General features: G+C 45.5%; 1 protein-coding gene across 1 annotated transcript in view; it reads right to left on the bottom strand.

The window, feature by feature from the left end:
* Positions 1-14261: 14261 nt before the first annotated feature.
* LOC126536482 (acid phosphatase type 7-like) overlaps positions 14262-25388 on the bottom strand; it is a 33259-nt gene continuing 22132 nt past the window's right edge. The window contains exons 9-12 of the mRNA XM_050183466.3: positions 23210-23338; positions 22223-22294; positions 14568-14705; positions 14262-14476 (exon numbers count right to left, since the gene is read on the bottom strand). Coding sequence (XP_050039423.1) covers positions 14420-14476; positions 14568-14705; positions 22223-22294; positions 23210-23338 — 396 coding nt within the window. The 3' untranslated portion in view covers positions 14262-14419. The remainder of the gene's footprint in view (positions 14477-14567; positions 14706-22222; positions 22295-23209; positions 23339-25388) is intronic.

Genomic DNA, 25388 nt, shown 5'->3' with positions numbered 1-25388 from the left:
GGTGATCCTGCTCAGGGCGTAGGTGGTTACCAGGCGTATAAGGTTGCTTTCCTTCATGCCGTGATGTCGATTTCCGATCCGTGCAATGAGGCGAGTGGTTTGGTGTACATGTTTATCTAATTGCTTGAGTATCTCCGTGTTTCTGCCGTTTTGTTGGATGCGTAAGCCAAGGATACGAATGCTAGGTACTGTAGGTATGCGTTGCTGGTGCACGTGAAGTTCTATCTCGGGTGGGTGAGGGTCTGGACGTCGACCTCCCTAATTAGGCTTGTACAGAAGGAGCTCCGATTTCGGTGGGGAACACGCCAGGCCGCGCGGTTCTACGTATGCAACGACCTCGTTGATGGCTTGCTGCAGCGTGTCTTGGATGTCCCCGTCGCTGCCCCCGGTGACCCACAGGGTGATATCGTCTGCGTAGAGGCTATGCTTGAGGTTGGGGATGCTAGCTAATGCAGGCGGTAGTCCGAGCAAGGCCACGTTAAACAGAAAAGGGGATAGAACCGATCCTTGCGGCGTGCCTTTGCTGCCGAAGTGAATAATTGGCGACTGCAACCCTCCGATGGTAATGGTCGCCGTGCGACCTGTAAGAAAATTCTTCACGTAGTTATATGTTCGATGTCCGACCTGGAGTTGTGCCAGTTGGTTCAGTATGGCCTCATGCGTGACGTTATCGAAGGCCTTGGTTAGGTCTAGCCCCAAGATGGCTCTGGTGTCCAGCCTGGAGCTTTTGTCGCCATCGATAATTTGGTGCTTGAGCTGAATCATGACATCTTGAGCAGAAAGTTTCGGGCGGAAGCCAACCATGGTATTGGGGAAGAGGTCGTTGTCGTTCATATGTCTAGTAAGCGTGTGAGGATGACGTGCTCGAGGACCTTTCCGACACATGAAGTCAGGGAGATAGGGCGGAGGTTTTCGAGTAGGAGGCTACAAGCACTCAGCGAAGTAAAGCGTACAGTGCATGCATTCATTGGAATAACGCATACAACGCACAGAAACGCGGCGTCTAGTCGAGTGGTACAAAAATAAAGAAAAACAAAAACAAAACAAAATACACGTGACTACCATATTGGCTCATACACCCGTAAGCAATGACTCATAACAAACTAAGCAAGCAAAAAATGCAATGGCTACTACCACCGTAAGGCTGAGGCTATATATACAAGTGTTCCACAAAGGGAAGTGAACAGTGCATATATTCATTGGAATCACCCGTGCAACGTACAGAAACGCAGCCTCTAGTCGAGAGGCACAAAAAAAAATGTAGGCTCTCCCTCAATCGAGAGTAGATGCAAGCATGAAATGGTAACTGGCAAAGCAGGTTGGTTGAAGATGATGCTAGTCCCTATCTCAAATGGGTGTAGTGCATGTTCGCAACAGCACACCCCACCACACCCCACCGTACCACGCGATACTGTGCAATGGTCCAGATGGATACTGTCCAGTTAGAAGACAACCAGCTGAAGGTCGCACGACAGGCAGCGAAAGACGCCAGTGAGGCAGGGCTCACTGCCAAACTAGACGAAGAATGAATAGAATTCTAGGATTTCATGTGCGAAAACCATGATTTGATTATGATGCACGCCGTAGTGGGCGTCTCCGGTATAATCATTAACGTGACCTAGATGCACGGGACCACAGGTGTTTTTGCATTTTGCCTCCATCGAAATGCGGCCGCTGCGGCCGGAATTTGATCCCGTGACCTCGTGCTTGGCAGCGCAACACCATAACCGCTAAGCCACCGCGGCGGGTAGAAATGCCTGTAAGAGGCACCACTCTGCACGGCCCCATCTATCGAGGTGATGCAGAACCCGCCCCGCTGAACTCACAGACCACTGGCGTTCAGAAGAGCGCTCAGTGCGAAAAGATGACAACGAAGTATATGGTCCCCTGTATCTGCTTTTTGAAAGTCGCTATTGGAAATGACAAAACTTCAGCGTACTGGAAGTTGCAACGTGAGTAAGATTGTGAACAAACATTGGCAAGAACTTGGAAGGAATATTTTTTGTGACTTGCCTGGGCAGTAACCAACGTATGCAATGCGGTCTTGTACAAAGGGTTGGGGGCCAGAGTCCGAGTTTTCTCAAATTTGGCTGGTTGCCCGGATGATCTCGTTTTGTTCTCGTTTCAATGCCCCGACGTTCTAGTTTGAGTGCCCGTATGACAGCTCTGACGTTTGGCTCACGGTCACTTGGAGGTCGCCGACAGCAGGAGCTAAAAGGATTTTATGCCAAAAAAACAAACAAAAAGACGTGACAACCATTCCACTCTGTAAAGATCGAATGGCAGCGAAAGCTAACGACAGTCAAAGCTCTCAAACGAAAAGCAAAGTGCTTTCGCTGTCATTCCATCTTCACAGAGTCGAATGATTGTCATTTCTTTGAAGTGTCTGACGATGGGAGTTGATGTGTTTGAATGAATGAATTAGTAAAGTCAGTGGTTGATGTTCGATTGAGACTCTTTATTTTGTCAGGGTAGTCACGTTTGTTTTATTGTCACTGTGATAACTACTCAGTGGTTCGACTGCCACCCTAGAGAGGTTCTTGGCTAGAATCAAATCAATGCCCGTCCGGTGATACGTGGTAGGTATCATGGGGTTACAGTAACATTGCAGGTCAAACTCTTCCAACATGTATTGCATGAACCTTTTCTTCTCTGGCTTAGAAATGTCCACATTGAAGTCTCCGTTGATGACCACAGGTGTGGTATGATTCTTTCTAATCGACTGGAAATACGTGGTCATAAACTCCTTGATTTCGGACTTGGAAGTATCGGGCGAGATGTACACCGTCGATATCATGATTCCTTTTTTCGTTTGTATAGCACAAACATCCATACAGTCGGTGACGATTCTGTTCATCCCAAGATAGAACGGTTGCACTTGAATGTCGTGCTTTACGCATATAGCTACACCTGCAGCGCGCGACTCAGCCCGGCGATCCCACACGAGTCCGGTGTAACCGTTGAGCTGGGCGAATGAGTCTGACCACGTTTCCGACAAAGGACGGGTATCTCGTTCAGGATTGCATCGTGAGTCATATCTTCCGTATGCAGATTCAGTGAACGAATGTTCAATGCCGTGACTGCAATCGTATGCGGTTCCTGCAGTAGTGCTTGCTAAGTCTTGGTTATCGTAGGCAGGAGAGGATTTTTCATACGCCTGAACTCCTCTTGCAGAGCTCTGTCCCTGTTTTTGTTTGCATGGTGATACGTGTGATCTCCCTTCGCATTCTTGAGGAAGAGGTTGTTCAAGTCCGTGCATCGGCTCAGAGCCACGTACAATAGCTTCTGTGGGTGCTTCTTGTATTTAAGTCCTTTTTGAAAAATTTGTACGAAAAATTTTTTCAAAAACATCTGTTCTTACCCGTGTGCCTGAGATCTCCTTGGGTCCCACGTGTGACAAGAATAGTTCAAGGGCACGTAACAGGTTCCTGAGCCCGCAGGGGTATGTGCCATTGAGCATAGACCCTTTCTGCACTGTTACCAGGATCGGCCCACATGATGATTTTTTCTGTTGCCGGACGCCGAGAAAACTGCGGAAGGTTAGCCAAATACAGCTTTCACTGTAATACAATGACTCATACCTCCGTAAGGCCGAGCTTGCAGGCGCTCGGCAAATTGAAGCTAACAGTGAATACATTCATTTAAATCACCCATACGACACACAGAACAGCATGCGTTTCAGTCCCCTGCTGAGAGGATGCAACGTGAAGTCCAAGAGAAACGTCGTTGGCGCGGGTCTGACCCCGCTTTACGAGCGCGCGAAGCCGCCGCTAAGCGTCGAGAATACGTCGAAGAAGTCAAACTGCGAAAGCAGCAACGCGATGATGCGAGACAGCGCATTAAGAAATGTGCAATAGGCTTTCGCTTTCAGGTGTTACAGGAGTGTAACGTGCTGGCGAAATTTTATTATCATTACATTGCTTTAAAATAGGAGTGTATGATTTTTTTTAACTTCCTAAATGAAATCGGTTGAAGCTGAAAGAATTTGGCAACCAGAACTTCTTTTGAACGCTACGTAATGCGAACAATTACTGTATGCTACTGGAAGGGCACTCAGATACCAGGTAATTTTCTCAAGTGAAACGCACACCGCACGTTGTGAAGATGGATCGTTCATTTAACATTGCTTTGTTACAGACAAATATGTACAATTTTCCACTTTTCACCCGCCGTGGTTGCTCAGTGGCTATGGTGTTAGGCTGCTGAACACGAGGTCACGGGATCGAATCCCGGCCACGGCGGCCGCGTTTTGATGGGGGCGAAATGCGAAAACACCCGTGTACTTAGATTTAGGTGCACGTTAAAGAACCCCAGGTGGTCGAAATTTCCGGAGTCCTCCACTACGGCGTGCCTCATGATCAGAAAGTGGTTTTGGCACGTAAAACCCCATAATTTAATTTTTTTTTTAATTTTCCACTTTTGTGTTGTTAGAGTATGCATGCATATGTATACCATTTGACGTAATCACCTAATGTCCATCGGTTCACTGATTGTGGTTTCGACCATGTCTTGACTGGCGACATCACCCGTAGTTTTATTGGTGGATTCACCGGTTAGGGTGGATCAAGCCGAATGAGAGTCATTGCTGACGTCAATGCACCCTTGCAGAAGAACCTAGCTGCGCTATGCCTAATATCTGAGAGGCGATATGTAAAGCGATAAATGATTGCACATTGTTTCATCGGCGCTCTACCGTATCTGAAGGTCCCATAGAGTGCTATCTGGGCATTCGATAAGAGATGGGCGCTTCAAATGCAGTACCAGGGTGCTGTGCGAGATTGCACGGTCTTCGGCATCGCTCCATATAGACGCTCAAAAAACTAGCAGAAAAAATCCGTCTGCTTTGAAATAGGAATGCTTTGCATTAATAGAGCATGGAACGTACCTGAAAGGAAATTTACATCCCCTTGTGGACAGCTCCGCAAAATCACTAACCCTTTGCCATTTTCACAGTGATGTAAGGTGTCGATGGCGGGAGGGGAGACAATGTCTCCCGTAATAGGGTTAACGCACCAAATCATCTTTTGAACAGCAGTTTAGAATTACAGAAATGTTTTCCACGGCAGCAGTCTGTTGAAAAGTTTCGGGCCTTAGTTTTTGTGTCCTCTGATGGAAGAAGGGTTGAAGGGGGAGGGGGGGGAGGGGTGGCTGCTGTCCTTATCATGTGCCATACACAGACCTTTAAAGAGCCGGCCTGATTGGCTCCCTGAGCACAGCGTGGGGTAAGATTATTTAGGTTAGTTCCTCGAGCGGGAGCTGTGTTTTTTGTCCTCTCAATCTTGCGTGGTATCGCGCCTCGGCTACTAGCGAAAAAATAAAACTAAAAGAGAAGTTAACGGAAACGACGCATGTCATCGAAGTGGAGCAGCCTTATCGCGTTTTGCGCGGGGAGCTCCGAGACATCGACATCAATAGAAGCGGTTCCCTTTCAAGACGCAGTTTCGATATCAGAATCGTACGTGACGCTATTAACTTATGGGGAAGATGAAAAGGGAACCGAGCGCACTCGGTATCTTGGGAGAGAACAACTTGGACAGGCTCCGCGCCTGGTTACTGACGTATACAGCTGAGGGAGTTTGGGACGTCGAGCGATTCCTGCAATAACGCAGTAAGACCTTGTGTGTAAAATAAATATGGGTGCGCGCCCATGCTATTTCAAGACTGTTTCGATGCTACCGAGTTCAATTTTGCTAATTAGGTTTTTTGACCTATTCATTTCTATTCTACGTAGCTGGAGACATTGAGTCATCTGTGTTTTTATATTGCGCCTTGGGGAAAGCAACCTAATATGTATAATATATGAATGAGGTTTTAACGTAGTTGCTATGTAAACCAAACCAATAAAGGGAGAGTATTCAATAAATAAATAAATAAATAAATAAATAAATAAATAAATAAATAAATAAAAGAACACCTGTGTAATGTGCTTTCTTAGTTTCGTTACAATGACAACGATGACAACATTCGTCATAGACACTTGAGAAGTGGTTGGTTGGTTATAGTCTCTGCTTCATGCGGGGTTAGCGTGTTCTTCTGTGTTCAGGAACTTGCTACCACACGTCAATAAGGTCAATGTCGCGTAGGTGCGCGAGTAGAAGTTGTGACACCGCCTTTCAAATGTCGCAGCTGCAAACCGCCGATCAATGTCCGCGCATGCAATCGTGTCCTGCGACTATTACGTAAGGCGCTGGCGGGGAGTAAAAAACGAGGAAGTAGTAGTCTTTGTATCGGCGAGTAGTCTTTGTATTGCGTCCGAAAGAAGAAGGAACACCTCCGTGTGGCACATAGCGCGAGACAGTGAGATGTGTGCGGGAAAATGCAGCCTTTTCGAGCTGAAGCAACAAAACTTCAGACAGCATTCCACTACAATGGCCGGATGAAAAGTAGAAGTGTACGCGGTTCGCACTCTTTTGTCACAACTTTCGAAATAATAACGCGCAAGAAGAAAGGGTAGCCGAGGGTGAAATTTCTCCTTTACGTCCAGCGCCGCTGTCTTTTGTGCGGAATTTGCACACCCTGGCTACGGCGCTTAACGCGTTCGAACCGGCTGCGCCTTCTAGAAATGAAACCGAGCTGCGCCTGTGACGTCAAGAACAACGACACGGCCCGTGTGAAGCAGACAGCTGCGCGGCGCGCCGTCCACGAGGCTTTGCCGTGTGACAGACTCTATCTCGCCGGAGAAGAGGCGCCGCCGCCTCTGAGCCCTTAACACCGGCCAGGATGAATGGGCACCCACACGAAATTGCGGCCCCCGTCGTCGCGCGCGAGAGGTGAGGGAACCGCCACGGAACAGCGGCATATAAATGCTCACCGGTGCCAGCAGCGAGGTGCGATACCCCGTTTGCGTCGCGGACCTTTTTTGCAAAGCTTGGCAGGTAAGGTGTCTCTGCAGGATGTTGCGTCGGTCTTTATCCGCGCTGGAACGCGCATAAAAAATAAAATAAAATAAGACGTTCTTTTTTTCCAGCAAGCTCTGCGATACCACGGGGTCCCAGAATCGCGCGAAGCAATGGAAAGGAGCTTTTCTTGTGCCTCGGAGCTCGATAAACAAAACGACAGGTAATAAAGATGAGCAGGTTAGCCTAGTTAGAAGGACGCATCGAGCGCTATCGGCAACGCCTGAGAGCCCGAAGGGCACGATATGTTGCCAGCGTTATTACATACACTTCTCGCAATGACGTATTTTTTCCCCTCTTCATTCTCTTATATGGTAATTTAGCGTAGTGCATGCGCTTGGCCTTTCCAAGATAGTAACGACAAGAATAATTAATTCACGTGGTTCTCATCGCTTTCTTTTCTTTACCTTAGTCACTGATGTGTTCGCTCATAGTTGATGACTAAGGTGACATACCGACAGCTGTGGCGCAGTGATGTGAGTAAAAGGAATAGCAAGTAAGCGAGGAAAATCGCGTATAAAGTTTTCATGATGGTGAGATTAAAACTGCAATTGTAGGTACAGTTTTTTCGGCTTCTTAAGTGAAACAAGGCCATGGCGCTCATTATTATAATTTTTTTCTATGCAGTGCTCTGTGTAGTTGAAACATCGATCTCCCTGATGTGCCTCACGTCTTCCCGTCGTGAAATCTGAGCATGTACACAGTAGAATTTAGCTTCTTCTCTAAATGGTCACAGAGCATGTACCTGGCATTTTTCCCGGATTCGCGACCACCATCTCGCTAGTGCGTCAGTGAAGCGACCTCAGGCTAAATATTCAAGAACAACTTTTGGTCACCAATCAATCCTTAAATATAGTTTCGCAACAGCTGCAAGATTTACATCTCCCTTGTGATGTATGTAGAACCCTCAAATGTGGCTACAATTACAAGGGATTACAAAGAAGGCCCAGATGTCAACAGCCTTAAAGCAGCTTGCTCTGTCACTATTGCACGAAATATATGCGGAAACACGTTAGCATCTACACGGACGATTTAATGATGTCTGCCAATTCAACGGCCGCTGTCCCTGTTTCGGCCCGTCTGCTCACAGCTAAATTTCGAACGCCGAACGTGACCACGTCCACAGGGTCAGAAATTGCCACTCTTCAAGCCGCTCTTGAATAACCGCTGTTGAAAAGCCGCTGTGGAATTGAACGGTTATCACAAAGTGAGTGGGCAGTGTTCGGTTACTTTGAAGCAGCCATTGAAAGACTGCAGGCGGCATTGCGTCATGGGAACTATGAACAGATGCCATGGTAAAGTGTATAAGCGCGACTGTACGAGGACGTAGGAAGAAACAGATACACAGACACAGCGCTTCGTCTGTGTATCTGTTTCGCGCTGTGAAGGAATCTGAAGCGCTGTGTCTGTGTCTCTGCTTCTTCCTGCGTTCTCATACAGTCGCGCTTATACACTTTACCATGGATTCAAACCAACTAGCCCGCCACCATGTTTCAACTGTGAACAGATTATTGAAAACATAATATATATCTACGATGGCGTTGCTGGATAAAAGGACATGGTGTTATTTTCTACCTGGTCAATGCAGCATGTTCGGCCACCACCTTGCTTGTGAAGCTGCTACGATAACGCCAACAGCATGCTCTCAAAACTATCACGAACGGACGCAGCGAGGGGACTTCAACGAATTGTTCGGGACATCATGCTTGCGCTTTGGAAAACACTGGAGCATTGCAACCGTTGTTTGTGTGTGCTTGATCCATCACTGCAACCGCGATTGCCATCGAACCTCTCCCGGTTTGATATCGCAGTACTCCTTGCTCATTCGAATGGCTGACTCTCGTATATGCAACCACTGCAACAATGAGGATACCAACGGGCATCTCCTCTGCAACTGCACCTCCTTGACATCCAGTTTCAGCACCTTCGGAGCACATTCAGCCAATTGGACGGTCGTTCCATCTTCACTCTCGGCCTCGTCCATCATCAACCCAGGAAGCTGCGCGTGCTCTCATCATTTTTTAAATGTAAACTGACATGAAAAGTCGCCTGTACAAACTATACACCTGCTGCAGTGCGAGGGAACAATCTCGATCTTCGCCTTCTCATTTCTTTTGATCTTTCATCCTCTTTCCCCCGAGCAGGGTAGCAAACCGGGCATTCGTCTGGTTTGCCTCCCTGCCTTCCCTCGTTTCTCTTTCTTTCTCGCTTCTCCCAACGCCAGATCTGGAAATGGCTCCTGGCTGGCGCGGCGTTCCAATGAGGAAGTGAGCTTTGTTTGAAACACGACAGTTCAGAAGTAGCGAGAAGCTGGCGACAGAAATTCAAATAAAAAAAAATAAAACATAAATAAATAAAGATAGAAATAAATAACAATAGTTACATAACTGGGCCAGAGGCAGCGGGTCATGAGCTTTAATATTAAAATAAAATGTGAAGTTTAACATGTCGAAACTGCCCGGTATCTTAAAAGGGACCCCGTAATGGAGGACTCCGGAGTAATTCTGACTACCTGGGGTTATTTAACGTGTACCTACAACTAAGTGCACGAGCAGCTTTGCCTTCCACTTCCATTGAAATGCGGCCGCAGGGGGCGTGAGTCATATCATCGACTTTGTGCTTCTAAGCACTACATCCTTGTACTGATCCACTGTGGCGGGTAGGCCACGAGTTTTGCCTGCGAGGCTCAGGTAGTGTTCGATAAGGGAATTTTGTACTTTAATTATATAATCAAAATTCAGAACCCCGCTTCGCTACTATACAAGTCGGTTACATATACATGAACATACTTCAAGATAAAAATGTTTCCCTTCGTTAATTTCTTGTTTCCGCGCTTCTTACGTACACGTTGAATGGGCATAACCAACGAACAGGTTTCATTTTTAGTATTCTCTAGTTGTATGTGAGAAGGCACAAACAAGCATGCGTCTGTGTTCTAGCGTAAAGCAAAGTCATACGTAGACGTCTAAATGATGGCAGCAGAGCTCTCTCACCAGCACATAAGCCACTCACTGAGACCGAAGCGCGCGTTGAACTTGCCTAAATCGGGCCACCAACAAGCAGAAAGAAACTTTTCTCAGGAATTGGGCCACTACATAAGATATGAGCACCTTTAAAATTTCCCTCGCACTACTGATGGAACCGACAGTTGACCTGCCCGTGTCTAATCTTTTACTCGAAGAGGACGTTGGAGAAAGAGACGCTTTAGCAATGCAAGTAGCGAGGCAGTCGATTGTTTATACAGTTGTGCTCTGTGTATATTTTAGGACTGGCCGCCCTTCAAGATAGGTCTCATTGCTAGACTCTACACTTTCTCGCGACCTGCGATGGTACAGCGGAAGCAGCTTCAAAGACCACAGGGGAATCGCAATGCGCGCTGCCACCACCATCCGAGTCGCGGATCAAGAACAACCTGCTGCGCAAGCTTTAGTTAAGCCTTTGAAGTTCCGGGATTCTACTGGTGTAAGTCTTGGATGAGAGAAACAGAGCTGAAAAAAATATTTTCATCCTTGTGCCCTGTTGCTACGGCGAAAATACTGCGTTCACGCTGCGCGACATTCACAATACGCGTAACCTGCACTGTTTGTTTAACAACTATAGACAAACGGGAATGGTGGCTACACGCCGTGCCTGTACTGTAGTGTCAAACAAGAACTAGAGCTCACAGGGAGGCGGAGAATTGATCAATAGTGTTCGCACGAGGGAATCGTCAGCCTGCACTAAGGCTGAGGCTTGTTTTGTTAGGCAATTGTTGTGATGTAGTGTGTATTACAGAGGGCGTAAGCGCTTCGGATTGTGTAAATACTACTCTTTGGTAAGCAACATCTCAACAACGACTGTGACAACGACGACAAGCAGTTGCTTTGCAGTGTCCCGTAGTTTTTGGGTAACGGGATGACGCGTCACTACAGCGATCTGCAGCACAAGCCTTCTTTACTGAAAATGATATTTTATCGAAGTATTAACGCTTAGAATATCCTTGTCGGTTTGTTTCATTTCCGATTGCAATTACATAGACACCCAAGGCGCATTTCTGTCGTTGGCGTCACCGTGATGTTCCATATAAAGTTCAAGTGCGATAACATCGTGCCCTCGTGCCGTACGTTGTGTGCGAGTGAAAGTGTGTTACGGTGAGCCGACTATGGTGGCTCAGTCTCGCGCCCTCAATGAAGGAAGGCGGGGAGGAAGCGCTCCATCTTACATCGCGTGCAAGGCAACAGGGGGGGGGGGGGGGGGGAGGGGGTAGCGTTCTACTTCGGCGGCAGCTGCGTATGGCCCGGCTGAGCGGACCATATTTTAAAAGATCTTTGATGGGGACATAGTCTAGGCGTGCCGAGGGCTGATATCCTCGTGCGCGTTGTGTTCTCGCCGCTTAGCTGCGTCGAAGCGAGAGGCAGCATGAAGGCCAATGCGCTCGCTGCTGCTGCCACGATTCCTCACGCCAGCGTTTTGGCAGGGAGTGTCCACGGTCATCGAATGAAAAATGTTCATGTTTGCCTGTGTGCGCGTGACGCTATGTTTGCTAACTTAGTCAGTAAGCGATTGTTTACAGGTTTATACGGCCGATAAAACTACTTCCTTCCTTCATGTAGTTGCCTAATAATTTTCTATCGCAATCGATGTTTCGCCTTTACATTGCGACCTTTCTTTCAAAACTTCACCGTTATTTATTTGGCGGATAAAGGTTTATTATTACTGGGGAAAAATGAAGCGACACCATTTCTTTTCTTTCTCATGGCCATGATTCAGCTCTGGCGCATCGGTGTGATGTATCCGATAATTTTCACATATTTGAACTCCTTCGGCACAGGAAAGGGTTTAGAAACTTGGGGGGGTTGAGTACGCGGTTCTTTTAGATTTGAGTGAGGTCCTTTTAACGTGACAGGAGCCCGTGTCGCAGAAAATCTGGCGTCGGTGTCGGCGTCGCACGTCGGCGTTGGACGTCGCTTCGGCAAAAACAATTTCAAACCAAATTCCGAATCACGCATACCCAACCACTTCTCTACCACCAAAGTTGCTCGTGCCATGTATTTCATTCTTTAGAAAACGATGAGCGAAACGTGAACAAGGTGAATGCAGGAGCCAACGTTTCGACAAGGGGACTTGTCTTCTTGAAGGCGACGTACGCTTTCCTCGCCACAGTATACATAGGTGGGGTTATTCTAAAGGGGAGAGGGTGTGAGGCGGGAGGGTGCGGAAACGAGGGAAGGTGTGTTAGCGTGTCGAATTGAGAGTAAAGGAACACTGTGCACAAGGCCAAAGCCAGGGCCACCCCCCCTCTCCCCTCCCCCGGTCTGTCAACGCACGCGTGTTAGCGGGCGTGTCAAGGGCATCTGACACGCCGGCTGAAAAAAAAAAGAAAGGGGGGGATACGCCAAGAAATCAAACTAATGTTGAATTCCAATGGCGGAGTCGGAGCAGCCGACGGACTCCGCGAGTGAGCACTCGACTCTGGCGTAGAGCAACGCCTCCAAATCCGCGAGTGGAACAAAGCCTGCGCCGCCGGAGCAAGGCGGAAGCGAAAGTTGTATCACCGAGTCACCCATGATACCTTGCGTGTTGTCATTTCCTTCTGTTGTTTGCCCCCAGCACCGCCGCACCGGTCACTTGTCTCTTCAGCGCCGTTCACCTGTTGTTTTTTTAAAAGTGCGGAATGGATATCTCGCCAAGCGTGCAGCAGCTTTTTCTTCCTCACGAGTCGTGACCGGTGACGCCTCCCAGCAGACAAACGTGGTAAAGCAAATACGTCACGCAGAGTTCCGGTCGACTTCCGGTCGGTTTTTTTTTGCTCCACGGAGTGACTCCTGCTCTGAATCCCCTCCGACTCTCTCATTGGAACACCTTACTCCCGCCCTCACTCTGTCATTGGAACAAACTTGCTCCGAAACGAGCAGAAAGACTTGCTCGGACTCCGCCATTGGAATTCCACATAAGTGTTGTTGCCTATAGCTTGAAGTTTAGCATAGCGAATAGATTCTAAAGCTCCCTTTGAAACGTTTATGCCTGTTGGTTGCAATGTCTCGAACTTATGGATCAGGTATGTCTCTGTGTATTTTTCTTCTCGTTCAGAACGGAAAGTTGACAGTAAGATGTAGAGTTTCAGTTCATCAAAGTTTTGACCTGGTTGGTTGAAATGCTCGGCGACGGCTTTGGAAGCTCTTTAGCTGCGTATGCGCGATGGCCGTTTAATCTGACGTTCATTGATAGTCCTGTTTCACCGATATATTCGAATATATTCCGCACCCTCCCGCCTCACACCCTCTCCCCTTTAGAAGAACCCCACCTATATATACTGTGGCGAGGAAAGCGTACGTCGCCTTGAACAAGACAAGTCCACTTGTGGAAACGTTGGCTCCTGCATTCACCTTGTTCACGTTTTGCTCATCGTCTTCAATTTCCATCTCCCGCATTCCCTGTGTTTCCCCTGGATTCTTTACAAAGTTATTCCTCGGAATTTTAAGAAAGGCAGCCCACAAACAAATCTAATGAAAAAGAACACCGCCAGCAGCGCATGTCCTTTATGTTAGATTTTCTCAGACCGAAATATTAAAAGTGCGAAACAATAACAGGAGATCGACCCACGCAAGAGGCCGCGTTTCTACCAGAAAGCTCGCCTTCGTGCATAGCGTTCGCAGCCAGCGTTTCCCGGAAAACGTTACGGTTACATGAGCTGCAGTTGCCAGTAAGCATGAAAAGCAGTAAGGACTCTTTGAACGCTATCGCGTTTGACTCTTAAAGGGGCAGCTTAAGCGTCCTCCAAATTTTTTAATACCGATGGACGCTCTAATTTAACCGAGGAAGCTGTGTCAAATCCCTTAGACACCCCTCGAGCAATGCGAGAGGGAATGTCAAAATTGTGTTCAAGAGTCCGTAGCGGCTAAGCACACGCGCAACGCATGCTGCTGCTTTGACGAAGACTTGTGCCCTTATCGGAGCTCCAGCGACATACTTTGTCCGACTGTCGTTCGTCACTTCAAGAATCCATCTTGCTGTGAACTTCTGTCTTCTTTGCATGCTCCGCATGATGAGACTAAATATTCAGACTGAGGTTTTCAGTGAGTCTGAATGTTAAGTTGGAGAGCTATTTCTTGAGCATTAAATCATTAGCTTCGAAAGGTCACATCTCCTGTAATCGTTCTGCGTGTATAACGTTCAATTTTATACTGTTCACGGCTGCACATTCGTGCTGATTCGAAGACATGTATGTGCCTTTGGCGGTGAACTTGCATTGCACTGTTTGAGCTGTAGGGGTCCTAGGCGGCCATTTGCGCAAAATTGGTGATGCGATTCTGAAACAAACAAACTAGCAAACAAAAAAACTAGCAAGCAGACAAGCAAACACAAACAAACAAGCAAACAAACTGATGAAGAACAAAGGTCAATAGGATAAAAAAGGCGTGAGCAGGTCATATGGTTCTGCATTTCCTTCGGCAAAGTGGACCTACAATGCTCTACAGTGAAATTTGACTGCCTTTCTCAGCTACTTCCAGCTTGAACGTTTATTCAGTGCTTAGTACTGCATTTCAGAAGTTTCTTGGCTTGTCTTTCACGATGTGCACTGCGTCCACGACACGTGGTTTCTGAAAATGAATATGGTGCACCCGTAAGTTAGAAAAACCGCCCAAATAAGGCACGGACGAATCTCATAGCTATATCGACAGTTAGTTTTACCTCTCTGGTTGATATCTGTTGAAGTTGGATGTGCGTCCTGTTGATCAGGTGGAGCTTCGTGAAGCCGTAGTCTGAAATTCGCACGGCGCTCCATGGTTTCGGGTCTGGAACAAATGGTGAGAGGAACTCCCAGTTTCCCTGCGTGGTGGTTAACAGTATTACCATGTTAGAGTACCGTATGCAAATATCTAATGCACTGTTTACAAAGTAACTTCTACGAAATAACTCTTTCAAAGAGAAATTCCATCCAAATTTTTCAGAAAGGCCACGAACAAGAAAGCAGTGTTTTAGAACTAACTTAAAGAAAGATGTGTTCTTTTGGTGTAAACTAACAAAGCAAATGTTGTAAATAAAATGTAAATAAAGTGTTATAGCGTTCGCAAGACAGGCATAGTCGTACCAGCAAATTCATAAATCCGCTAAGGCGGATAATCTGCTGTAAACGCAAGTTGCTGGCTCATTATTACCAGTCAGCATCATCATTTAATGAGCAAGGCCCCATAATCCTCAATTTTTATAGAGATGGCCACATCTGGGCTACTGCCCAGATGTGGCCATCTGCTGGGCTATCTGTAAGGTCTGAGCCTGAAAATGGCCAAGGTTAAAGATTTCGAATCTATATATACAGGGTGTTTCAGCGAACACTTTCAAAACTCTTTAGAGGTTGCCTGTGGCAGGTAGCTCAATTATAGTTTATGAGTTGGTCTACTCCAAGCGGCTGACACTACGTGGACAAAAAATTGAAATGCAAAATCGACGAATTAACAGTAATTCACTAATTTACTTTGCAGCTAATTATGAGCCATATTGCAATTTAGATATTCTAGCAATAGACTTCGCAAGGCGGATCTAATTGGAACGAGTTCTCACAACGACACCAGTTTCGAGATATAAATTCCCGAACTTTGCGGAGAAATGCATAGGCGTTACAGTTACTTGTGGGCTTCAGTGCATGAAACGACGTTTTGTTAACAAATTAACTTGAACGCCAATGCATTTCTCCGCAAAGCTCGGGAGTTTATATCTCGAAACTGGTGTCATCTTGAAAATTCGTTCCAAGTGGATCCGCCTTGCGAACTCCATAGCTATAGTTTGTAAATTGAGATATGGGCCATAATGTAATTAGTTAAAAAGTAATTAGTGAATTTTTATTAATTAGTCGGTTTTGCATCTCAATTTCTTGTGCAAGTATTGTCCGTCGCTTCGAGCAGACCAGCTCATGATCTAGAATTGTGATATCTGCCACAGGCAACACTTAAAGATTTTTGAAAGTGTTCGCTGAAACACCCTATATATATTCGGCGCGTGTCTTTATCAGTCCCACAATTTGGCCACCGTCAGGTATAAATAAGGGGCGGTAAGAAAGAAGTAAACAGAGCGTTGTATTGGAACAAATTATCATTTCATAAAATTGGTAGAATAAAACAGGCACTCGCCTAAGGTTCAATAGGGGAAAAATTCATGAGCCACACTCTGTGAAAGTGGATGATCAGCGAAGCTCTTTAGCGCGCGACACAGAGGTGACCTCCAAATATTGAACAAAGGTACAAACACATTTATTGTTCTAATCTCTGGTCATCGTGGGGATATATGTATGTGCGCACATTCGCGTATAGCCTCTGTTATTAAATATGTCCGTCACGTAAGACAATGAATGACTCATATCCTCCTAACAATGGCTCCTACCTCCGTAAACACGGCCTCCCCATTACCAAGAGAGAAGTGAAATTCTATGTTGGAATAATGAGTGACAACGGAGGCAGCAGTGGAAGACGACGACGCTCGAGCCATTGCGGAATATGATAGTTTTTTGCCCAACGGGGCGAGCTGTGGAAGAAGACGATGACTGCGCAAGCAGTGGAACTAGCGCGTTTGCGCAGTTGGCACCGAAAATTTTAAAGTTTCTTTTTTTGACAAAGCTGTACCAAAATTTTTTTTTCAGAAACATCTGTTCTTACCCTTGTGTCTGGGACCTCTTTCGGTCGCACGTGTGACAAGGGTAGTTAAAGGCCACGTTACAGATCCCCGAGCCCACAGGCGTATGCGCCATTGAGCTTGGACCCTTTCAGCACTATCACTAGGATCGGGCCACATTACGAATTGTTCTTGTCAACATCCCGGACACATTTCTTTTTCCATATCCTAACCCTAGACAGCTATGCCATAAAAACATATAGTGACGTTTCGAGACCGCTACTGGTTCTTCGTTCATAATGAAGATGGGCGCGAGAGGGGCGGTTGGTGATGCGTTAGGTGGCGCAGAGTGAGCATGTATATCTCTAGGAGATTACCCCGTGCCGAATTAATCGCGTTTTAGAGCGGAGCCCTTAGGCGCTCGTTCCTGCGTTGAGCGTCGGCGTACCTCAGTGTAACCGCGAGAACGCGCGCTCGTGCCACTCCTAGAGCCTTAGTCATCGTCTTCTTGCGCAACTGTCTCCAATGCCACTTATCATGCCAGCGTTCCCATACTGCTCCTGCCTCTGCGAAGGCGCTGACGGCACTGGCCCACTGTCGGAAGGTGCGATGATTTCGGTCTAGAATTATTTTCCTCAATATTTCACGAAATGAAAGCACGTATTGTGCTGCGCTCAAATTTCGCATTAGGGAGCATCGTAATCATCGGACAATTTTTTAGTCGTTTGAATATGTAAAGACTCTTAAGAGTAACCTAGAACGTAGGCGCTTCTCTGTGGCGATTATGCTCGCAGTACATCCCACTCGATAATGTGCATCTCAAATGGCGTGCGTGAAAATAGCAAAGCGTCGTTCTCGAGAAAACTTATGCCGGCTCCTGGAATTCTGGATGAGCAACATGTATTTTTTCTTTCATGAAAAATTTTGAAAGCACCGGTTCGATATCGCAATGGTAGTCTCCGCTTCCGTCGCTTGTGCAAACGTCGTCTTAGAGGCACTTGAGTATTCTGCGTTAACCTCGTACAAGACGGCTACAAGATATTTGCCTCCGATACACGGACGACTGTTTTTGTTTGGTTCGCCGCCAAGACGCCCTACCTTTCCTTGAAAATCTGAACTATTTTATACGAAGTATCCACTTGACGATGTAAAAAGAAAATAATGGACTGATTGCCTTCCTCGACGTCCTCATAAGACGTTCGGTCAAGGGAATTACAGCCTGTGTGCATCGGAAGCCGATCCACACGGGTCTATTTCCGATACACACAGGCTATCTCTTGCTGCTTGCGCATTCCAGGCTCGGAGCATCTGTTCCGAGCCTGGACTGCGCAAGCAAGAGCTAGTCGTGGTAGGGACGGACCTCTACAACAACTGCTAGTCTTCCCAACTACTCAAGGCTCAAGAATTGGGGTGTGCTGTTGCTAACCACGAAACAGTACAAGAAAAAGAGAGTCAGAAACGTGCGGCTGACCTGGTACGCACGGAATCGGCGAGTAACTGGTAAGAGTTTTCGGCACATAGGGCGTAAATATTGCGCACGTGTCAACAAACTAAAACAGAAGCTCGTGCGAGTGAAAGACCCTTTGGAAAAGTTTCCAGGGGCAATTTACAAGATAGCCTGCAAGAATTTTGACGCATCCTACATACGTAAAACTTGGAATGTTAAAAGAAAGATACAGCAGCACCAGAACGATGTCAGGAAAGGCAATACAAGTTAGAATGCTTTGGTGGATCATCACGTGACTACTTACCACATGGTCAATTGGGATACTGCGAGCATAAAAGCAAAAAAGAAGCCCCTACATTCAAGGCTACTCTTAGAATATTTACATATTCAGACGATTAAACACGTGATTAACCAGACATGCGAAACCTGCGCCACCTAACGCATAAATAATTGCCCTCTTGCACCCATCTTCATTGTGAACAAGGGACCCGTAGCTGTATCAAAACCTGAATATGTGTTTTACAGCGCAGCTGTTAGCCTCTAGTTGGTCGGAATATTTCGTGGTGTGCTCACCCTAAAAACGGCAGCTGCAAAAGGGGGTTTGTGCATGCGTTTCCGCGTAATCAGATCATGTTTCTTCGTATATTTGAATTACAAGCCGTTGCTATCCTGTCTGTAGGTTGTGTGTAAGTCACGCTTTACGAATTTAGCGACACAATTTATTGTGAGAAATTGGATTAGTTCAATAATGCACTTGTGCCAGGCGATGGGCCCACAGGAATGAATGTATACCTCGTACTGCAGCTGGAAGAGGGGTTTTAGTTCACGCGTAACATAATTTTGTTTTCTCGTATATTCGTATTACAATGCGAAGCTATCTCGTCTGCAGCTTGTGTGTAATCGTACTTGACGCATTTTCTGACGCAATTTAATTTTAAACATTAATTTAGTTCAATAAGCCACTCGCGCTTGGCGGACGGCTTAGAAGAATGAGGATGTATGTGACACATCGGTACATGTGAGTGCTTGCGTGATGTACAGTCGCGGACAGAATATTACGGACCATGAAATCTAAGAAAAAGCTGAATATCTCCGCAACCTCATAACGCAATCTGGTATTTGCATTTTGGGCCTCGACTAGAATATGCTAAAAACGTTGTCGTGGGCAGTTTTACTGGTTACTGCTACAGGCTGCTCGGGAATTGAACGTTTTCGGAGATCCCGTGGTCCATTTTATTCTGTCCGCGACTGTACGTTGTTTGTGGTGGTGGCGCTTGTGTAACGCTGTCTAACGCCGTCTAGGGTGATATGGGCTGGACAAGTTTTGAAGTCAGAGAAGCTCACATTAAAATTGATTATGAAGAACGACTGAGGAATACGGAAGAAAGCAAATGGTCTAGGAGAATGTTGACGTGTTTGTGCAGAAAAAACATTGATTCACAGGGGAGGAAAACAAGTAGGAAGCTTACCAGCAAGTACGCGGCCTGTGGGGTGAGCAACACAGCAACTAGGAACGTCAAGCGGAAAGTCAGAGAGGCCGAAATAATCTCATAGGTGGCGGCAATGGAAAAGAACCCTGCCATGAGTAACTACTTACGGAAAAAGAAAACGAAATCAGAACAGAAACAATTTATGATAACTCAAAGGGAAGCTCATTACTTTTCGAAGCGAGATCAGGACGCCTTAGAACAAGCACCTTTAAAGCGAGATATAAGAAGGAAGAAGAAGCATGTGCTTGCAGCGGTAAAGTTAGGGAAACGATGGAGCATGTTTTGTTAGAATGTGAAGATATCTGCCCAGTGGTCGATTTAGGCACCACTGAACTCACTGAAGCCCTTGAGTTCAGCGATAGCAGGGGAAAAGTAAGCATGTCCACAACAGAGATTAGTAAGATGCGATTGGGAGATTGGTGGAAGAAAAATAGGGAGACGACAAAAAAAAAAAATGGAGACGTACAAAAACAAAGCTAACAATAGGGGGTCAGAAAATTTGGTTATGGGAATTTATCGTGCGTTCTTTCTTTCTTTCTTTTTGTTTTTTAACCTAGGTAGGACATTAGGCAGTATAACAGCAAGAGCTTGCTGGTGCAACCCACCGCCCCGTTCCAAAGGGAATGGTCATAACATCCATTCATTCATCCTAATGTTCTTTGGGGTGGTGGTACTTGTATAACGTCCAGACCAGCTTCGTTGTACAAACACTTTCACAGGGCGGAATGGAGACGGATGTTTTTTTTTTCACAGCGACGCTGTATACATCTACCACCTCCCCCTCCCCTAATGCATTTGTCGTGTCCTTGGACAAAAATGTGGGCCGATACACGAGGTGGGGAATTATGGGTCTGACCTGCGGCGGAGGTGAAGCAGGCTTTAAGTACTCCACCTCTAATAATATTAAAAGTAAATAATTATGTCTTAAATAAATAAATTGTTATGCATTGTTCAAGTCGATTGGTATACTGGAATTGTTTGTGGAAACGCGAGCAGGAGGCATTCATGATACGCAAAGGATAAAATGTACGTAGAACTATACACCCATGACTCGCAAGAGGACAATGCCCCCGACCGTGGGGATCTCTGTACTGGAAAAACGAAAGGGGAATTGTGATATCCACTGTTTATATATGCCCAGGCAAACCCAAGTGGGATAGCGGGAAGTTCATGACCACGTGCTGATGGGTTAGCCATGATAACACTACCCCTTTGATCAACGTCGGAGACTTCAACGTGGATATTTCAAAACCAGGCAAGAAAGGGTACACTGTTTCTGCTGGAAGAGTTTGGTTCGAAGTGCCACGCCAATCCAAGTCCCTCAGCTGCTGAATAACAGTCGTGTAAACATTTAACTTTGGCCAAGATTCTGTCTAACGTTTTAACCAAACTAATCGGTGTATGTCACAGTGTTAATCACAAGGGTATCACCGCTACCATACCAAATGATAAAAATAATTACACGTGCCCTTGTTTAACACTGCGTGATGTGCTGCAGCTTCACTGATAATCTAACTTCACATAGTAAATTGGCTCTCCATTTTTTTTCATTTGAACCTTAAGCAAGTGCCTATTTTATTTTGAAAATGTGTCACCCTCGCATGACGTGTTTTCGTCGAACTTTGGAAAATGTTACAAAATTGTACGTGTGTTTTCTTTTCTTTCTTTTTCAGTAGTATTGCATGTCCTTAGCTCTAAACATTATGAATGTCCCGTCGCTTACAAGAAAATAGACAGCAGAAAAAATTATTTGGGTCAATAAGATGCTTATTTCTGTTTCGCTCGAGTCGTTCGCGAGAGCGAAATAGTAGACACGAGCAATAATTATTAGAATAAAAGGGTAAGTTAGCTGTTGTGAAGAGCGTTCACGAAAATACATATATAAATTTCTCAAAAATTTATGTCTCCTTTTAAAAACCATACCCCCCACAAGCTTCGCTGCAAAAGGATTGCGAATGTACTATGGGTGTGTGTCAGCAAGGCATATCTGGGCCTTTACGTTTTGACGTTCTCATTATGTGCAGGTCAAATAGAGATGTGGAGAGACAAAAATAATAATAGAAGAAAGCTATCATGTATTAGCAAATCCTCAGCAAGGGAATCAAAAACAGGAAAAAGGATTACGGGCCTTAATGACACTAATTTCCTTATTTTCTTCCTATGTTTCTAATCCGTTTTGTAACTCTTTGGCGCCGTCGGATCTTCGTCGCTGATGTGGACGTCCCAATACCAGCACTTTCTTCTGCGTTTCCTTATCATCAGCTGTATTTGTAAAGTGTGTCGCGTGTGCAGGAAGCAATGCAGGTTTTCATATGCGGGTTGCGCGTTTCGTAACTCTCATTGTCGCCACGACTTCGTCTTGTCAACATTTCTATGCACACGCCCTTTTGAAACGATGCTCTGGGGTAACACAGAAAACAGAGACCGGTACGCAAATCCCAGATATATGGCCCGCGACTGGTGCCCATTGTCATAACGCGCGAGAAGTATGCTTTGTATGTCGTAAGTTCCTTAAATTTGTATTTGTGCATTCATTTTCTGCTTCGTTCCGCATTTCGTGTTATACGGTATATCGATGAGCACACCTGCAAGTATCCGGAATCCCCATACATGGACGTGTTAGGTGTTCATGGGCTTAAACGAGGGAACTGGCCGGTGATTTCAATTGTACTCGAGCGAAAAACGAGCTGTCTGATATCAACTATAGTTTGCTTGTCTGCGGCTTTCGAGAAGGGAAGGAACTGACCGCGCAAACACAGGTAGCACAAAAAGATCAAATCGCTGTTCAAATCGCTGATACGTACGGCAGCTCCTGTCACAACGTGTACTGGCGCCCTGGGATTGACGTACGGGTCCGTGCCGGTGCCTTTGTACACCTGTAAGGGAGATGCGGGCCGGTTGCAATGTTTCTGCAATTCTTATTTTGCCTTAAATGAATCTTTTGAGGAACGTTGTCTTTAAGCGCCATGCCATTCAATCGTGCTTGCATACCGCTTTCATAACATTTGACTGGCCGTAAGGTAAAAAATTAAGGAAGAGAAAATGAATGAAAGACGAAAAAGAAAGCTGACTTCTTTATTATCACCGTCGTAACAGGTACTCTACAAGGCGCAAAATTTGTGTGGCGAACGTGTATATTGTGCGACTGTCGTGTTTCGTTAACAGACGATGTGTTGACTATAAGTGGTGCTGGCTTCTGAAAGAAAAGCGCTTTCAATAAAGCGTTTGCCTTTCTATATCGACCACGATCGCGAGTACATGGTTCAAATCAATGTGAAGTTTCAAGCCACAGTTACTTATAATAGCGTTAGTGTCAACGTTAGCATTGATGTTAATGTTTGATGTAGGTTGTCTATTCTCCACATATTTAAATAATGTTTCTACTCTAATACATAAAACACCGAAAATATAGTCATTGTACTTACTTGTGTTTTTTGTGTATAGCCCGTTGCAATCACTCTGCATTGTATTGTGGGTGAAGAGTACGCGTAACGTTTCGCACTGACGTTTATTCACTGTTTACAACATTCACGATGCCAAATAAAATGACTGTATGAATGAACGAACGAGTGAATGAATGACTGAATGAATGAATGAATGAATGAATGAATGAATGAATGAATGAATGAATGAATGAATGAATGAATGAATTCTAGGTTTTACAGTCTGATGTGTATACCTAGGGACTGAACGCTACCACACGCTATAGCTTTTGCTGGTGTACAAGGGCGTCTGCTAAGCCAAACCTATATTTCTAGCTGTTCCTTAAAACTTAGTGGCTCAGTGCTCACCACGCCGTCGTAGACCGGCCACAGGCGCTCGTACGAATGCTGATGGCCGGTAAAATGCAAGTCCACTCCGTACTTGAAGAAGAGCTTCTCCAGGCCATACATCTTTGTCAGAGGAAATCCCTTGCGAGCCTAGGAGGGGTGAATACATTTCCAGGATGAGAGGCTCGAAATATGAGGAAATGGCTCAGCTTGCAGTGGTGAAAGAAAGAAAGAAAGAAAGAAAGAAAGAAAGAAAGAAAGAAAGAAAGAAAGAAAGATAGAAAGATAGAAAGATAGATAGATAGAAAGAAAGAAAGAAAGATAGAAAGAAAGAAAGAAAGACAAATGAAGCAATGGATCTTGTCGGTTAAACCGAATGTCACGAGACCTGAACATGAAAACGACCGTTCCGTCCTTTTCGGGGCTGCTAAACCATAATCGCATGTTATTGTACCAATTTGGTTTCATTAGTCAGAAGATAAGTAATTGAGCCTGTATGCTCGTACAGATGCCGACGATCATGTAGGTCCTATCTTATGCCCCAACGCCAGGGCACCAACAGTGCCTGGAAAAGCCTAGAAATAGTTCCCATGCGAGCAGGCGCGCGAATTTCTCGGGGTGTGCAGAAATTCTGAAATCACCTAGCGTAATTAACCTGAAATCACCTAGCATGCACAAACAAAAAGAAAATAAAAAAATAGGGAGAAGACATAATAAATGTGTAAGAAAAAGAAGGCCTGTAAACGTTTTATTTTTATAATGCGGTCACCGTAGACCCGGTCAGATGTTTCACGCTTTGGCAGCGACATTATTTGTCAGCGCAGAGAAATAGAAATAAAATAAAAGGTGCAGCATGGCCACAGCTTTTAACGATGACTAACCACATTAATTTAATTGTTCATTCCTACAGGACAACGCTATAGCTTCCAACAAATATCAATGACTCAACTAAGCAAGCTTAAGTAACCTTCTTTTTCTTCTTTCTGTGACAGAACAAACCGAATAGGAGAAAATACTTTCAAATTTATGAAGAGGCACTCATGTATCAGTGCTGAAGACGTAGCGGGAATTGGAAAAATAAGAGAGGGACGTTTTGTCCTCGTTTACTCTAAGTAATCATGACCATATTCTTGCAATTCATATAACAGCAGAGTTAAGAAAATGCACTTTGCAAATCTAAGATGACCTATGGCTGCTTTGTTTATTTACCTTCAGAATTCGCTTACACGCAATGAAGCTCTGAAAAGTCGCTACCTTTCTTCACGTAGAATAGGCGGACTAGTAGAGCAAGCGCCTGTAGAAACTCGGAGGCAGACATTACAGCGTGGAGTAGTGTACTGTCGAGGAAGCACTTGTTCAGAATCGCACATATAAGTTCTGTTTTTTTTTTTTCTTGTAGGGGAGGGGTCTTTAGCACGCATGGTTTGGAAAGCAGCGGACTGGTTTGTTACAAATGAAAACGTTGTCATTATTGGCCCATTGTTATATTAAAGAAAAAAATTATTTTTTGTGATAGTGGGATCGCAGGCACACTAAGCAGTGCTACTGCACGCAGTCTCAAACTGCGTTCGCGTAATGCACAGTTCTCTACAAAAGTTTCTAAAGGGAAGTGAATCGCTTCCATCGTCCAAATACCATGAAAATGCTGATTAGTACATGTATTTGCGTAATTGTAGTGCTTGCGACCTTATTTTTTTTTACGTGTTTCCCTAAAATTCATCTTTTTCTATCTCCAAGGAATCATACTTTGTAACTGCAGGCAGACGTCCATAATACCTAGCTTGCGTTTATAACATAACGATTCGTTGAAGACGGTTCACCTCTAAAATCACAAAGCTGTTTCAAGCCAGAAGGACGCAGTTTACGCAAATCCGTGTATTGTCCATCATTTCCACATTGGCTGAACCACCATACTCGAAGCTCTCGTAGGCACTGGCTCCAGTGGCTGCTCTGGTAAGGTTTTGTAATCAGCTCTGTGGTGTGAACAGCAAATAGAACTATGCCGAGACCAGCCTAAGAGGGAATGGCTCTATACCTTAAATGTCTGCGAAACTTGTATCGAGCTGCTTGTTGTTTGAGCTTAAAATATTGCTGTACTGCTTTGCCTATCATGCCATGCAGATAGCGTCACTACATTGCTAGAGGCTATTGCTTGAACCACGTCATCTTCATTTATGGAGGCGACATTGGAAGGCGTTCC

The sequence above is a fragment of the Dermacentor andersoni genome, chromosome 4 (genome assembly GCF_023375885.2).
Source record: "Dermacentor andersoni chromosome 4, qqDerAnde1_hic_scaffold, whole genome shotgun sequence".
NCBI classification, from domain to species: Eukaryota; Metazoa; Arthropoda; class Arachnida; order Ixodida; family Ixodidae; genus Dermacentor; species Dermacentor andersoni.
Note: the sequence above shows the minus strand (reverse complement) of the source record. Positions and strands in the feature narration are given on the sequence as shown.